The 17,492-nt window shown below is 38.4% G+C and overlaps 1 protein-coding gene across 3 annotated transcripts in view; it reads left to right on the top strand.

Moving 5' to 3' along the window:
* Positions 1-17,492, top strand: part of pcsk5b (proprotein convertase subtilisin/kexin type 5b) — a 293,223-nt gene that overhangs the window by 173,755 nt on the left and 101,976 nt on the right. Inside the window, exons 16-21 of one of the 3 annotated variants that reach the window (XM_052019394.1) lie at positions 39-232; positions 1,265-1,349; positions 2,389-2,492; positions 7,975-8,104; positions 9,499-9,614; positions 12,991-14,815. In XM_052019394.1, the coding sequence (XP_051875354.1) occupies positions 39-232; positions 1,265-1,349; positions 2,389-2,492; positions 7,975-8,104; positions 9,499-9,614; positions 12,991-13,097 (736 nt within the window). In that variant the 3' untranslated portion in view covers positions 13,098-14,815. Of the gene's footprint in view, positions 1-38; positions 233-1,264; positions 1,350-2,388; positions 2,493-7,974; positions 8,105-9,498; positions 9,615-12,981; positions 14,816-17,492 lie in introns of those variants that run through there. The other 2 variants (XM_052019393.1, XM_052019395.1) reach the window with 2 other exon arrangements.

Genomic DNA, 17,492 nt, shown 5'->3' with positions numbered 1-17,492 from the left:
TTTTGGAGTTTAACTCAAGTTTTTCGCTATGAATGCAGAACTTGCGTTCCTCAATGTCCAAGAGGATTCTTTGGTGATGAGAAGAAACGCTGCAAGAAATGCTGGTCTATCTGTGAGACGTGTGTAGGGAGCCGTAGTGACCAGTGCACCTCCTGTAAAAATGGCTACCACTTGAACGAAGAGACAAATTCCTGTATACCCAACTGCTCAGATGGCTTCTACCTTGACAGAGGTAAGAATTGCTATTAAGAAAACAAAACATTAACTCCATTAGGTTTTACCTCGTATTTCTCCAGTACTGACTATCTCACTGGAGTTGTAATCCAGTGACCAGGACTAATGACATGGAAAAGTGAGCTAAAATCCAAACACCAACTGGGGAAATTAGTCAGTTCATTAAATAAGTCTAGAGTAGCAGTCATAGTGATATTGACAATAAAATTACAGATTCAGTAATATCCTTTTGAGAAGGAAATCTGCATTTCCTATCTGTTGTAGTGGATCTTAATGATATGGCTGATATTGAGCTGTCCCCTGCAATCCTCTGGCAAACCGGGTGGTTCAAATGCAACTCAGGATGACCCATAAATTATGGTCTAGCAATATTCTGTAAATTAGTCATAAATGATACCTTGTGTACACTACTGTTGCTATAAATGATATTGCTGCTGGTATGTTTCTTGTGCTTCAAGCCCAATATTGACCTGTGGTTGCTGAGATAAGATTGTTGACACCACTTCATTCAATTCGTACCATGGGCCCAAATGGAAGGTGGCCTACAAATTACTTGGGCTTTCTGCTTGTGCCAAGCTAAAAATATTTAAGGTATATATGAGTTGACTTGCGCATGGGTGGAGGATGGTAAAATCAATGATGGCACAATAAAAAATATGAAGTTTTACATTTTCTTCAGCCACACTGACACCAGCTGACCATAAGACCTGGAAAATCTGTGTGATTTCACGCAGCACTCGGTGCATTGATGTAATTAACAAATTTTATTGAAAGAGTAATAGTCATATAATTGAAAAGGTGCTGGAAATTTGAAATAAAAACAGTAAATAGTGGAGGTCAGGCAGCATCTGTAGAGACTGTTTCAAGTCGATCTCTTATCAGAAGCAGGTAAGGTTAGATAAATAGAAAAGTGGTTTCCTTCAGGTCCAGTATCAGATAAATCATCTTGCCTGTTCATAATTTCTGTGCCACTATTTTTCAAACTTGTCTGCTGCATATTTCTACTGTATATGTACATTTTTTTTCCTAGGTGACAATATGTGCAGAAGATGTAGTGAAAACTGCAGGAAATGTAGTGCATTCCACCATTGTGCAGAATGCATGCCAGGTTGGAGGTAAGAACATTGCTCTTTTTAATGGAGTGAGAGAGAGCTGAGCAACATTGTGTCTCAAAGGATCAAAGAAGTTTACAGAGCAGAAGGCAGCCATTCAGCCCAATGTGTTTGTGCCGGTGAAAAAGAACTCTCCGGTCTAATCCCACCTTCCACCCCTAGGTTTATAGTCCTGCAGGTTATAGTCTTCAAGTACATACCAAGTACATTTTTTGGTATGAAAATCTCCAAAACAATGTAATGTATAGTCCTGCTTCCACAATTATTTAAAGTTTATTTTATAGAAGTTTAACTTGATGTATACTGATATTCAACAAGTCTTTTGATGCAAGAATATTTGCCTTGTAGTCCATTTTGGTATGTGTAACTGTATTTCTTAGTTCATAAACTGAATTTATTCTTAATTTTTATGAATGTATAAAATTAAGATTTACAATATCCCTCATGAAAGATTATTTGCAGATTTGTGCAGTTAGGGCCTCTGGTGATAAACTTACAGTTCATTGTGGAACTCCTAAAGGACTAGGTTAAATCCACAGGCTGCTGTACGAGGTGACAACATAAAGGAAAGTGACTATAAATTTCCCCTGTTTGCTGTCCTATGGAATCCAAAATCAAAAGTTCATTTATGAGAATATTAAGGAGAGTGGGATCCAGATTGTTAATGATGACCTTGTCTTTTGATTTCATATAACCATTTAGTTCATGTGTCTATAGTATTGTCCCACATGGAATTGTTACACTTCCAGCATGCAGAAGCAGACATTCTATCAAAGATTCCCAAACCATCTCTTGCCACACATACTTCAGAATTATTTCCTGCAGATTCCCTCCCTCCTGTTCGCCATCCCAATAATAAACATTGAATAAAAATTATTCAATTCCACCCCCTTTTTTAACATCGCTACCTCACCTCCTGGGAGGGCTACTCCCCAGTATGAAAATCTTGTCTCTATATTTGTTTCCCAACTCTTAAATACTTCAGGTCATCATTCACTGCAGGCCTCAGTTTTCAATAACTTGTCTTCCTTGTCTCTACCAGGTTGCAGGGACCAAGGTGCGTCTTAAACTGTGAAACTGGAACTTACTTTGATTCACAGAGCAGGGATTGTGAGAGGTGTCCCTTGTCTTGTGCAGCTTGTGCAGGTAATTTTGTGACACGCATCCAAGCATGTTCTGCTTATTTTTGGAGGGGACAGGGAACCTTGGATTGGTTGGTTTGACTAGCTGTTTTCCTAGTGTACGCTTGTGTTGCATTGATCCAAATGGACTTGTAGTTTGGTGTCTGTGAGGAGATGCTTATGCCATTGTAATGTCTTCACTTTTCTGTGTCAGATGAAAACTTTGTATTGTCAAAGTGAGCCTGATGTTGTGTTGGACACAAAATTTTGATTCTGTTGCCCTTTTTATAATCTTTTTGCAGGGCACAGACAGAGCTGCAGGTGTGTTCAGCTGTCAACCAAATTAATGCTCACTCTGTCCTTTTGCTGCTGCTTTTCAGCTCTGCACAGTCCAGTTGTTTGTTCATTTCATTCTCACCTCTTTATTGCCCACTCTTTACGAATTTCTCCATTACTAAACTGCTTTACGTAGCAAAATATGTGCTCGCAGGAGTGACGTCCTTGCATTATCCACCAAACTATCTGAATAAAGTTTCAACATCTTAGACTTTTTTTTATTGAGTAACTTTATATGGGTAAACATTTCATCTCGTTGCCTGTAGAATTGGCATGAAGGCAGTCCAACAATTATTTGGGTATTGTCTTAACCAAGTCCCTGACTGTTCTCATTCCTTCCTCACCTTTGAACACTTTGTTCATGATTATCTTTCGCACATGTCCAACAACCACCACCTTGTTAGCCTTGAGTTGGTTGCTGGTATTTTAACCTCCAGATCACAAGGTTTTGTTCCAGGCCCCCGTGAGATTTAGGCACAAAAATCTAAGCTAACACTTCAGCATTGAAGTCATTTTGCACAACTGAAGTGCTTTCAGCTGAGACATTAAACTGAAACTCTGTGTGCTCTCTCATCTTGATGATCACAAGAGGTGGTTTTAAAAAGGATTAGGGATCATCCCTGTTGTCCTGGCCAATATCTATCCCTCAGTTAACGTCACATATTTATATAAAAAAGGTAGATTATCTGGTGATCATCATATTGATATTCATGGGAGTTTTGTGTGCAGATTGGCTGTGGCTTTTTTTAATACCGTGATGGTGCCTAAACTTCACTAGAATTTCATTGGTTGCAAAACATTTCTGGATATTTGGGGATCATGAAAGGGCTTCATAACTGCTACATTTTCAATCAAATGCCAATTAAAAACTGTAGAAGAACATGAAAGGAGCACCTTAAAGTTTGGTGCCGAACTCATGAAACTACTCTTACATGACTGTACAAATGCTAAACAGTAGAAGCACCGTGGTATTGTCAGAGCTAAATGATGCCATTAGTAACAGATAGTATCATAGTAAACAACACAAATGCCAGAACTCAGCCAGATAGTACCTGTAGTGCTGTTGCATTTTGTTGTGAATGATGGACACTTTTACAGCTGATGGGTGGAGAAGGCAATTACTAGATGAACAAAGGAAAAGATTAAAGGATGTCACAAAGTCGCCTTGAAGTGTAACATCTCCACTGACTCCGAGGAAATCCCTGGCCCATCGTGCATAATTCTCATAGGAAAAGCAGGAGAGTCAGGGTTGGGTGGGATGGAGAGGAGGCTTTGTTGATGGTGAAACAGGACTCTGCAATTGTTTGTAGAGGCTGTAGAGAAGTTTCCCGATTTTCAATTTCTTCCATCTAAACCTGTCTCCAAATAAAAGTAAAATTTGATAAATGGTGTTATATCTGTCCGGTGGGTTAAATGTTATTTTTACACATCCACAACGATTAGGTTTGGATTATCACCTTGGGGCTCAGAGCTGATTCCTATCCAACATGTGGAAGGGCTCCTGTTTGCAATTAAATGCACTTAATCGAATCCTTCTGATGGATCACCAGGCTGCTGTGTGAAGATAACTTGAGCATTTTGTGGATGAGAGTTCACAGCAGCACAGAAACCACTGAAGCTGAGATTGAACATGAATAAACCTTCTGAAACCTTTAACCTTGGACTCGATTCTCATTCCCTGCAGAAGCAAATAAATTAGGGCTTGCAGTAATCAGAAAACTGTAGTTACAGCTCCGGGTAAATAACTTACTGTAGGAGGAGAACACAGTTGTTACTGTCACAGTGACAGTAATTGCATGTTCATAAAAATATTACTGTTTTCCTCTGAATCCATTTATGCTGATCCTGGAGGATTGTAGCACTGATCACAAGACAAGGGAGCAGAAGTAGGCCATTCGGCCCATCAAGTCTGCTCCATGAAAAAAAGAAGAAAAAAAAGAAAAAAAACTATTCCTATCTAGCCCGAATTTCCGGCCTTATTCCCATATCCCTTGATACCTTGACTAATTAGATACCTATCTATCTCCTCCTTGAATGCCTCCAATGATCGGGTCTCCACAGCTGTACATGGCAAAGAATTCCATAATTTCACTACACTCTAGCTAAAGAAATTTCTCCTCATTTCTGTTTTAAACCAGTACCCTCTAATTCTAAGATTGTGTCCTCCGGTCCTGGACTCACCCACCAAGGGAAACAGCTTAGCTACATCTACTTTGTCCAGTCCTTTCAACATTCTAAATGTTTCTATGAGGTCCCCTCTCATTCTTCTTTACTCCAGTGAGTACAATCCAAGAGCTGACAAACACTCATCATACATAAGCCCTTTCATTCTGGGAATCATCCTCGTAAATCTCTTCTGAACCCTCTCCAACATCAATACATCCTTTCTAAGATATGGGGCCCAAAGCTGCACACAGTATTCCAAATGAGGCCTCACCAGTGCCCCGTAGAGCCTCATCAACACTTCCCTACTTTTATACACTATACCTCTCGAAATGGATGCCAACATAGCATTCGCTTTCCCTACTACTGATCCAACCTGGTGGTTAACCTTAAGGGCATCCTGCACGAGTACCCCCAAGTCCCTTTGTACTTTTGTACTTTGAATTTTCTCCCCTTCTAGATAATAATTTGCCCATTTATTTCTTTTTCCAAAGTGTACAACGGCACATTTCTCAACATTGAATCTCATCTGCCATTTCTTTGCCATTCTCCTAAACTATCTAAGTCTCTCTGCAACCTTCCTGTTTCTTCAATACTCCCTACTCCTCCACCTATCTTGGTGTCGTCTGCAAACTTAGCCACAAAACCATTTACTCCATCATCCAAATCATTAATGTACAAAGTAAAAAGAACTGGCCCCAACACTGACCCCTGAGGAACACCACTAGTAACCGGTAGCCATCCAGAACAGGATTCTTTTATTCCCACCCTTCGCTTTCTGCCTACCAGCCAATGCTCCACCCATTCTACTATCCTACCTGTAATTCTATGAGCTCTCATCTTATTAATCAGCCTCTTGTGCGACACCTTGTCGAAGGCCTTTTGAAAGTCTAAATATACCACATCCATAGCCTCTCCCTTATCCACCCTACCTGAGATTTCCTCAAAAAACTCCAATAGGTTGGTCAGGCAGGATCTTCCCTTTACAAAACCATGCTGGCTTGGACCTGTCTTGCCTTGTACCTCTAGGAATTCCATAACCTCATCTTTGAGGATCGATTCCAATATCTTTCCCACCACCGATGTTAGACTAATAGGTGTGTAATTTCCTTTATGCTGCCTCCCACCTTTCTTATACAGCGGAACTACATTTGCGACCCTCCAGTCCTCCGGAACCATGCCGAAGTCTATCAATTCCTGGAAAATTATCACCAGTGCCTCCGCAATCTCTAAAGCCACCTCCTTCTGAACCTGGGGATGATCCTCATCCGGTCTCGGAGACTTGTCTGTCTTTAGTCCATTTAGCTTCCCTAGCACCTTCTCTCTAGTAATCTTAACTGAACTCAGTTCCATCCCTTGAGATTCCTGACTATCTGGTATATTGCTGATGTCATCCACAGTGAAGACCAATGCAAAATACTTACTTAGTTCCTCTGCCATCTCTTTATCATCCATTATAATCTCTCCTGCACCGTTTTCGATTGGTCGTATATCAACCCGTGTCTCTCTTTTACTCTTCATATATTTTAAAAAAACTCTTAGTATCCTTTTGAATGTTATCTGCCAACTTTCTTTCATAATTCATCTTTTCTTTCCTAATGATCTTCTTCGTTTCTTTCTGCAGGTTTTTAAAAGTTTCCCAGTCTTCTGTTTTCCCACTAATTTTTGCTTCCTTGTATACCCTTCCTTTTGTTCTTATTTTAGCCTTAACCTCTCTCGTTATCCACTTGTGCCTTTTTTCCATTCAAAACCACCTTTTTTTCTTGGAATATATCTATCCTGCATTTTCCTTATTTCTTGTAGAAATTCTATCCATTTCTGCTCTGCCGTCCCTCCAACTAGCTTACTCTTCCAATCAGTTTGGGCCAGTTCCTCTCTCATGCCACTTGTAATTTCCTTTGTTCCACTGAAATATCAATACAGCTGCTACCAGCTTCTCCTTCTCAAATTTGAAACTGAACTCAGTCATATTGTGATCGCCAGTTCCTAATGGTCACTGTAGTGGAGGAGGATCAATGCTTTGTCTGCAGTAGTATCAGTAGCTAAATTTGAAAACTGAATATTTTTGTTGCAGTTTGACTTTACCATGGCATTGAAGAATACTGCTTTAGGTACTGGTGCATGAAGTTGTAAGTCCCAGATGGGGATTGTGAATGAGAAGTTGCCTGGAGACTTCCACCACCTGTACTCATTTAAAGACCACGTCTTTGCTTTGGTAGGGTAATGAGAGAGCGTGTGGTTCCCCTGTGGGACCACAAGATACAGCAGTGCAAGATGTAGAGTGCTGATACCGGAATGATTGCGTAAACTAAGTGGTCCATTCTTTACCTAATTGGTAGTGCTGCTACTCTTCTGATGCTGTTATTACCGAGGGATTGCTGAAGTATGAAATATAGCTACTCCTAATCTAATGGCATGTTAATAGTGATCTAGCAGATGACTGTTAATGTGCCATTACATCAGCTCAATAGAAATTCTAAACTAACTAATTTCCACCTTGACAAAATTTGACCTCCCATCAACAAGAACTTGTTCTGTGGCCAGTTCAATGTTTATCTGTGTCATTTGAATATCTCAAAGGAAATGCTGAAATGTTCTAAGTTTCTCGCAAGCAAACTGATATACCAACACAGAAGATAGACAAAATACAATCAAATCTTTATGTATCCAATATGAAAAATTGGTTGTTCATATTTGATTTGTAATGAATTTAGTTAATTTCCAGTTTTGTTCTGTTCTGTTGTTTAAGTCACAAGAGTTGGCTATTTATAAGATGAGCATAGATTGGGGACGTAAAAGCAATAGGAATATATAGGAATGATTGTAATCGATACAGGCATTTTATATTTGCAGAAAAGGAATTTAACAATCAATATGTCTGGTGATTGCACTTAAATAATTCAATACTTGAATGGTTAGATGTAAGAATTTTCAAATGAGTACACTCTGTAACTTGGGTTTCCAATTTAGGATTGTGTAACTATAATCTTGTGCGTCATGTGTTCCAGGGCCACGCCAAGATTCCTGTACACAGTGTATTGCAGGTTATTACCTGGAGGAATGGAGATGTGTGTCAAGCTGTAGCACTGGCTACTACATGGACCAGGCATCTGAATATGGAGAAAAGACCTGCAGGAGGCAAGTTCTGACTTTTTCTTTCAAAGTATTATGTGAAGTTCTTCTTTTTGATTAAGCTTTAAACATCTATATTAATCTTCCTCTGCCTATCCATGAAGGAATGAGGAATGTATTGAATTATTACCAAATTGCACAGTAGGGTATAAGGAACCTGCAATGCAGTTCTAAATCAGTTTCTGAGGATAGTTAATGGTGAACATTTTTTGTTACTTCCTCTATAAAGGCCAATGGTTATTGGGTGTCTGGAAGCAGTAACCACCCTCCCTTTTGTCTTGATTTCATAGTATTTTGCTTTTAATATTCCAAAGTCAGTATGCAATCCAAAGCTCTTTACCTTTTTATTTTTAAATGCACATTTATACAGAGGCTCTCATAACCTCAAAGTCCCAAAGTATTTTACACCTGATGGTACTTCTGGCAATGTTTATAATTAGAATGACTGAATGAAAAATTAAACTCTAGGGTGTGAACTGAGTTATTTCTTGCTTTATTTAAGATCCTGAATAGTAAATACTTGTCTTCCGAGTCCTTGTCATTGGTAATTTATTCTAACAATTTTGTAATAACTTATTAGCAGAGTTTTTAATCTGCGAGAACCTCCAAGACCAAAACGAAATGAAATGAGGATTATCAATAAATCTCAAATACTTCCTTGCACTCTTGCCCACATTTGTAGCATGACCATTTGCAACATTGAATAAAATTGGAGCAATTGAAAGTTCTGCCAAGTTGTCTACTTCCTTAGCTCTAAGTGAGGATCAAGTGTCACTGGTTTTTATCAATGTGGATCTTACGGAAGGAATGCTTTGCAACTGAGAACATTGAAGCAGAAGCCATTGTTGCTTTCCAATGGAACATTAGCAAACTTTTGCTGTAGAGAAAGACAAATGGATTGTGGGGGAGGGAGGAGGAAGCAGTGTAACGTTTTGGAATTATTCTACCAAGGAGATGATCTTTTTTTGGTGTTAATCTTTGTCGTCCCCACTCGTGGTATTTGGGTGGGAATGCCAAGAAGATAAGGCGAAAGCTAAAAAAGCCAGAGTGGAAGCCTTGCCTATCTTTTACACCTGAAGTGTAGTGCACCCCAGTGGGTAGTTCTGGAAATTCAGGGGCACTGTGCAGTACTCAAGGCAAGACTCCTGCAGATTACTACCTCCACACCATGAATATTGAATATGTGATCTCTCAAAAGACAGCTGCAAGAAATTTCATGTGGTGCCTTTGGGAGACTGTTGTGCCGAGTTATGATGTTACTGTAGTCTGTCCTCCGTGTTACATTTAGACATGAAAAATTTTAAAAGATTACCATCGCCCTTCTCGCATTTATTTTGTATTAGCACACAAGAAGGCATTTATGGAACTTTAGAACAGAATTTATTTTTTTATTTTTTAAGGTGTGATCCAAGCTGTTTAACTTGTATTGGTCATGGTGAAAGGAACTGCAGCTCCTGTCGCACTGGATATAACCTTGAGGGGGGAGTCTGTGTGGTTGGCACAGTGTGTAAAGATGGTGAGTAATCAGTTTTGATTTTCATTTGAACTACTGAAGGGTGTAGAGAAAAACACTTCAACTGTAAGTAATGAGGAAAGTTTAATGTTTTTGTAAACATCTTTAAATATGAATGGTGCCTAGTTTGCAGTTGAATTTACATTTTATTTTCAAAGAACATCTATTTAACTATCAATCTCCCTGTGTCAGCTAATAATGAGGGTGTTGTTAACCCAGCTATCAGGCCACGGTTTTGGCATTTGATGATGATGTTTGAATTTGATTTACGCCACTTGCATACAAATTAGCCCTCCCACCCACTCCATTCATCTCTTGAATGTGCATATTGTCTCTGTGCAGGCTGCTAGTCGTCCCGTCACTTGCCCAAAGGCCAATCATTGTTTGCAAGCCTAAACAATGAACAGCAGCAGCCTGTTCATTTTCTTTCAGATTACTGTGCTGATTTACAAGAGGCACACGTGTAATGTGTGAAGAAAAGTAAATGCCAATTAACAATGTTGTGGATAAATGTGTTAACTGGTATGGCAGAAGGACACAGAGGGCAGAGGTGCTTGGGCTCCAAGCTTTTCAGTTGAATTTGAGATTGGGTAACTATGCTTTGCCTCAGGCTGCACAGGTGAAAATTCAACTCTGCATTCTAGCATCCAATGAGCCCTTGTTGTGGAATGTGTACGAGTCTGAATACAAGGTTAGAAAAGAGGCTTTCAACCTCAGAAGATGTGGTAAATTGGCAGCATTGATCAGCTGCCCGTGTCACCCAAACATTTGGATTTTTTTCTTAATTTCGAGATTGTGGAATATTTGTAGGGAACTGTGGTGAGTTAAACACCTGTGGAAGCAGTGGACGTGATGGTGCTGCCATGCTTTGCATTGCCTAATTTAAAGGTCAAAAGCTTTAGCTATGTAACTCGGCAGCTGAAATAAACTGAAAAAGATTATGATGCAGGAAAAATTATAAAATGTATCTCTGAGAAATGGAGGGGTTTATACTATTGCTCTGAAATTCTCAATCCTCCTATTCTCACATCATGGTTCCCTCTATGAAATCCCAACATGTGTTCATGATCAGCCCCCTTAACCTTACTATCTCACATGACTCAACTATATTCATCATCTCAAATGCGGATAAGGCTATCTCCCATCATTTCCTTGTCTCTTTCTCCACCCACGTATTGCTGCTAATCTTAACTTCCTTCTGTATGGCCCAGGGAAGTGAACTTGCCCTGACCCACTTTCAACTTCTCTTTCAAGTTGCCAATTGCCTATCTTTGACCCTCCAGTCACCTAAACATTTCTGCAGCCACTGATCTTAGACCATATTTTCCCCTCCGTTTTGATTCCCTAATCTCACTTGAAGGCATTATTCTTGTTGATCCTAATCATGGCCCAACATACAGCCCTCATCACCATTCTCTTAAATCTAAGGAGTACAGAAGGAACCTAGCATGTCTGATAAACTTGTTTAGCTATTCACTGCCAGATATGCCTAAACCACAGAAATGCCATATGCCTGCCTCAAATTCATTTTGCTTTTGAGATCACCACCTTCCGCTTTGACCCTATCTCCACTAAATGGCTAGGTATTCAAACTGCCTTCCTGGAGCACAGATTCAGTCATAAATTTAACAGTTCTCCCTCCTCAAATTCTGAACTTCTATCAACTCTGCCCTGATTTAAAAAAAACCCTCAATCTGTCTTTGCTAACTACCAGTACTATTTCCATAATTCCTTGAACGTGCTATCCCCACCCAAACTAATGTGCATCTTTTGTTTGAATGCTCCAAGCATGTTTCTTTCACTGTCACTGTACTGGGAAAGCTCTCACAAAACACGGGTCATCTGTCTTCATTCTTTGCAGTTTGTCTGCAGCCGTGACAGGGTTGACAATGCCATACCTCTCCAGTGCCCCTCTACTGCTATGCAGCTGTCTGGCAGATTCCCTGGTTCCAAATCTTCCCCCACCAGAAGATCTGTACGATACCCATTGATTTCATTCCTACGCTTTGTATTTTTCTGAGACTGAACCTAATTGCTCACATCTTTTGGGCCATTTTGACCCTAAAATGAGATTCAAGCCTCACCCAATAAATACTCCCCTTGCAATGGATTCCAGTTTCTAATCCTAATAATAAAAAAAAGTTTCTCCTTGCGTCACTTATGATTCATTTGCCAATTGCCTTCATTCTATGTCCTTTGCTTCTTGACCCATCTGTTAACTTTATCCAGACCCTTGATGATTTTCAGTGCGTCTATCAAATCTGCTCTGCTCCAAGGAGAACAATTATCCATGTAAATAAAGCCCCACATTCCTGGAATCATTTTAGTAAATCTCTGCAGTCTCTGTGCCTTCACATCATTCCTAAAATGTGACACACAGAGTGGGTACGATGCTCATCATGATTTCCTAATCCTTGTGCTCTCTCTTTCTATTCATAAAGCCCAAATCATAATCTTTTAACTGCTTTCTCAATCTTCCTTGTCACTGTTGGTGATGTTTGCACTCATACCACCAGATATGTGTCTTGTAACCCTTATAGAACTATGCCTCTTGTTTATCTCACCTCTCCTCATTCTTCCTACTAAAATTTAAGATTGTACATTCACCTGTATTAAATTCAGATGTGTGTTTGTCCATATCACTATCCTGCCTTTATCCTCTTGATGTCTAATACCATCTTCCTCACAGTTCAATATGCCTCCAAGTTTTGTGTTATCTGAGAATTTGGAAATCATGCCTTGTGTATACATTTCCAAGTCAGTCCTCATACTGACCCTGGGCAGCACCACTGCACACTTCCCTCCAGTCTGAAAAATGATTGATTTTGCTATCTTGTGTGTTAAATTTCGCAAGGTCTGAGAAAAGTGGTCAGTATGTATCTCCATGATTAATATAGAAAACCATTCCATTACTACTGGTAGTTGCTGAGCTATTTTAAATGGCCACCAGTGTTTTTGCAGGGTGTTCTATGCATGACTTGATTTATTATGATTACAAAGGTAGGGTTTTCAGCTGGTTATTTTATGCCTTTTTTCCCCCTAGATTCCTATTTTGCCTTCTTTAATGTGATTAAACAGATCTTTTGTCTGTGGTTATGATTCACTTTCATGATATTTTAATGAGCTGTTTTCTAATGTCTTCCTCTTTAATCTTTTTTTTTCTCCCCTTCAAAAATGGAATAAAATCACTTGTTGAAAAAAAAATGAAAACTTATTTCCTGTTGGATACAATTACCTCTGAACAAAAAAAAAAATTGCTTCTGTCACCTCCTTGACTGGCTCCTTCTGCCCTGTCTCATCTACTTCGTCCTTCTGCTTCCACCTCCTCAACCTTCAAACTCCTGTCTCTGTGATCCTGATCTCTGGAAAGCAACGGAAGAATCGTGGGCCGAGGGAAGTTTCTGCGTCCTGGTGAAAAAGAACAGCCTTTGCCAGCGGAAAGTGCTTCAACAACTGTGTTGCAGAACATGTTCTCTCAAAGGTTGAATGGACAACTACATGGTTCTCCCCTCCCCTTTGCTCCTGTATGCACACATGTAAATTCTTCTAATATTAAAAAAATATAGAAAGCCACCCTTTCTCCTGCTCCAAGGAGATGGCGAACTGTGTGACAGAACTTATAATGGTGAAGCAATTACAACAGACCTACCTTTCACTTCAGGTGTTTACTGTCTGACATCTGGAATAACTAACTTGTCAGTGTTTCACTTTTTTGACCAAAGCGTGTAATGCCAAATTTCCTATTTGAAAGAGATCTGACTTCAACTACCCATCTCCCCACCAATCCCACCCTGTTCCACTATAAATTGAGGGTTGCTTTTGGGAAGTCTTTTCTTTACTGGTTGTTTTCTACAATACTGAGTAGTTTACATGATTGCAGAATGGGTGTTTACATTTAAAAGTGGACACTTACTGAAGCTTAAAACCTGCCAGATGCACAAATACCTTTATCGAATGATTCCAGATATGTACGGACAGGTATGTAACCGAAGACTAATATGCTTCTTTCCAGTGAAAAACAACATTAAAAATGCTATCCTGCATGCTCACACTAAACTTCTTCTGCAGTAATAACTTATAAAGTTCAGTATGTTTATGCTTTCAGTCATCATTATTAACAAACTGCCTGAAGCAATATATTGGTCATGGCTTATTAGATGTTGGTAATCATGGTGGTATCAGTGGTGGAAATTGCTGACATTTGTATCAATAGATTAACGATTGTGGTAGAATGTTTTGCCAATGCAAAATGGGTGGCAGTTGCGCTAAGCAATCTTTCCTTTTACTTCATCTAACAGCAAGTTGTTGTCTCTCAGTAGTACTGTCATTAAAACATAACCTTGTGTCTGAAGGGTAGAATTTTTTAGGTTCATCACGTAATGTCTCCAGCATGCAAGAAAAGACATTATTAATATGCATTCCACTAATCAAATTCCTCATTGCATAATGCTTCATTTACTACTTTCTTCCCTTTATTATTTGCTTTGCTCTTTGTCTGGGATGTTTAGCACTTTTACTGTTTAAAAAGTGACTTGAAGATTTTATTTTTCTGGAATTTTAGATCTTAATATTTTAATAGGTTAGGATTAACACAGACCTTAAACTAAATTACCAAATTAAGCAGTACTGTTCATTCTCAACTGTGATTTGTGTACAAATTCAGGTCAAAAGAAAATTCATGGCCTACTTCTATTTGAACCAAAATTTGTTTGGATTGAATTTGAATAAACTGATGCAGGTTATCTATCCAAGCCCAATCATTACCTTTCTCTGCTGGTACAATCCTGCCCTCATTGGTACTTCACAGCCAGAGTGATTGCTCATTTCAAATTCTTTACTAATCTCCAGATGTCATGCCCGGATAAGCTGCTGGGCTTTATCATTTACATGGTCAGTAGAATGGACTGATGCAGAGAGAAAAGCTTGTCAGACATGTCAGTTAAGATGAAAAGAATTTCAGGTTCTCAGGTGCACTGCATATATGCGTGGCTCTTTTAGCTTTGGGCTAAATTAAATTCCAAACTTGCATGTTGCTGCAGGTGCTTGTGTGTTTCATTTCAGGTTTGGACTATAGAAATAGACTAACTGAAGTTAATGTGCAGCACTGTTTATTGCACTAACAATGCTTGGAGTATGTACTGACACTTGCATGCTTTGGCTGCAGCTGATCTTCAGTGGAATAAATAATTCTTTTTTCATGGGGTGAAGAAAAGAAAGCCCAGTAATGAGAGCATGTGCTTCAAATTGAAATTGATGTAATTGGTTGGTTCTAAGTGAAGTCAGGCACTACCTCACAGCAGTCTCCCTGCCACCCAAACATGACCTAAACTTGATTGCAGCATTGGTGCTGGAAATTCTCCTTTAATTTTAAAGGATTTGTGTTGTCAAGAATTTGTGGTGTACAGGATAAATCTCAAGTTGACACAGCAGACCAACATTTTTTTTATGTTCTGGGCATGGAGACCTCTTCAACAGATGGGTAGCAAATGGTTTCATTTATTGATTTTTTTTTTGCTATTTTATTAATTTTAAGTACCTTTTTGAAATTTTGGTTTGTAGCAAGAATAAAGAAAGAAAACTGCAATGAATTTGGAAAGCAACCTTGCACCTTTTTATGATCTCCACTATGCCCTCCCACATTAATGGTGCTTATTTTTAAATTTGATTAAAGGCGTAGTTTTCCCATTTCATTGCACTAAATGTTTTCTAATTTTCTGCACTGATATCTGCAGTGATTTTGAAATTGGCCTCAGCCTATTTCATAATTTGATTATGATATCTTATCATTAGACATGCACCACATCCAACAAAAATCTTTTGAGCTGCCAAGGACCCAGTTGTTCCCTTTTGTAGCAATCTGCCCCCTATCCACCTGTTCTTAACCCCCATCCCACCCCTCCAAAGGTTGGTATATATGATAACCATTTAATAGGGCCATTGTTTAGACACAATGCATTCCTTATGATTTTTCACAACAAATGCAGAGCAAGTACATTCCCATGTTGCACTGAGCTATCAGTCATCAAAGGATTAAAGGGATTCTCCCTTTTTCCTGGTGATTTTTGTGAACTGATCTAATTAGTGATAACCCATTCTTTGAAGCTTGGATGCATCTCCAATTTTTTTTATCCCATTGATTTTTTTTCCCGCAATAATCTGTTATGTGCATTAGCCAAAATATTTTAAAATACTGCCTTGGTCTTATGATTTTTAAAAGTTATAATTACAAGTCTAATTTGTTTAAGCAAGTAAACTATGTATTCATAATAATGGATATGGATTGTAAAGATTTTTTGTCAACTAGCAAAAACAAAACACTAATATCATAAAACGGGCGATAATCTGGTTTACATTTAGCTTTAGTATCAATGTCATTGAATTCAAGATCGCATTTACTGATAGTTACTGTACATGTGTAAAATGCTCAGTCATGATGTGTAAAATATTGTAGTCCTGTTGTATTGGATAATGGCCAAAATCAGTGTAATTCCATATTTTATTTTTGCTATTAAATTAACCTTAATTTCATATTTCAGTCTCGGAAGAATCTTGTTAAAAGTCTTGTTTAGAATATCACTGTGTGCAAGAGCTTTCTATGTTTTAAATTTATGTAGTTTGATAGCTTTAACTGTAAAATGAAAGCAGCATTAAAATCAGTTCAATAAAGTTTAAAAAGTGTTTTATATACAAATATTGTATGCCTGTGACATTATTCTTAGGGCAATGCCTTTTAATTTGTTGAGGAACCATAACCTACTTTTTATCACTTTTTGAGGACATATTAATTAAATGTTTCCTAATGCCCCAAATGTAACATGCATTGTGTTATTCTGTTGCTGAGGTTGAGTTGTGCATTTGTAAAGTTGTGTTTTTTTTTAATTGCCTCCTCTGTAAATTAGTTGCTAATTACTGAGGCAATCATGCAGATTAAAAGATCATGTTAGAATGTATACATCATTCTAGTAGCAGCAATTTCTCAGTTGCTCGTGGATATATATAATTCAAACATTTTTATTCACCAAATATGTTTGTGTTAGTTCAATCAAGAATACCAAGCAACAGATAGGAAAGCTGAGTAACTCAATTTGCCATTCAATTAATTTGTACCCATGTGCTAAAAGATTCAGTAAGATCAAGCACCATTGCTCTTCCTGATAACTCCCGTACGAAGAAGCTAGAGACTAGAGCGACAAAAACATCAAGAGCTTGAATAATTAAATCAAAGCTATACCTCCCCTGATCTGATGTTTGTTGCTGATAAACATTTGCAAAAGTTCCCCTATTGTTTGCAATCCCTCCATTTCAAAGGGGAATCAACTGGAGCAAAGTAGGGAATGTAGAGCAATGGGATGAATCTGTGTGAAAATTTAACCAGGAGAGCTATTTTATTTTCTTGCTATCTCCTTAGTGCTGACTCTGAATGTGCCACCTAGTACCTACAGGCCAATACTGCCATAAATATCTATGATTCAATGATTTGTAGGGCTCAGTTGTGTAATACGTTGTGCACTTGTAAACTGGGCAGTCAAGAATTTGAGTAAGCCCCTCAGAGATAAAATTCCAAGCTATCCTTCCTTCGTGTTACATTTTCACTGCCACTATGAAAAATATTTGATGTCCAAAATAAAATTTGAACAATGAAGAATATTAATGGTAAGATTAATAAGGTTGCTGCAAATTCACAAGTTGACACAGCTGAAGTATTACTGAAGTCTTTATTTCATTAGAAAACTTGTATTACAAAATATAATGAACAAAATAATTGATGTAATTTTATTTATCTATAAAGGCATCATCTACAAGATCATCTGATAAGATGAGGAATTGAGACATGAGTGATCTTGGAGACTAATTTCAAGATGGGGGGAAACCTTTTATGAC

This window comes from Pristis pectinata, chromosome 7, assembly GCF_009764475.1.
Source record: "Pristis pectinata isolate sPriPec2 chromosome 7, sPriPec2.1.pri, whole genome shotgun sequence".
NCBI classification, from domain to species: domain Eukaryota; kingdom Metazoa; phylum Chordata; class Chondrichthyes; order Rhinopristiformes; family Pristidae; genus Pristis; species Pristis pectinata.
Note: the sequence above shows the minus strand (reverse complement) of the source record. Positions and strands in the feature narration are given on the sequence as shown.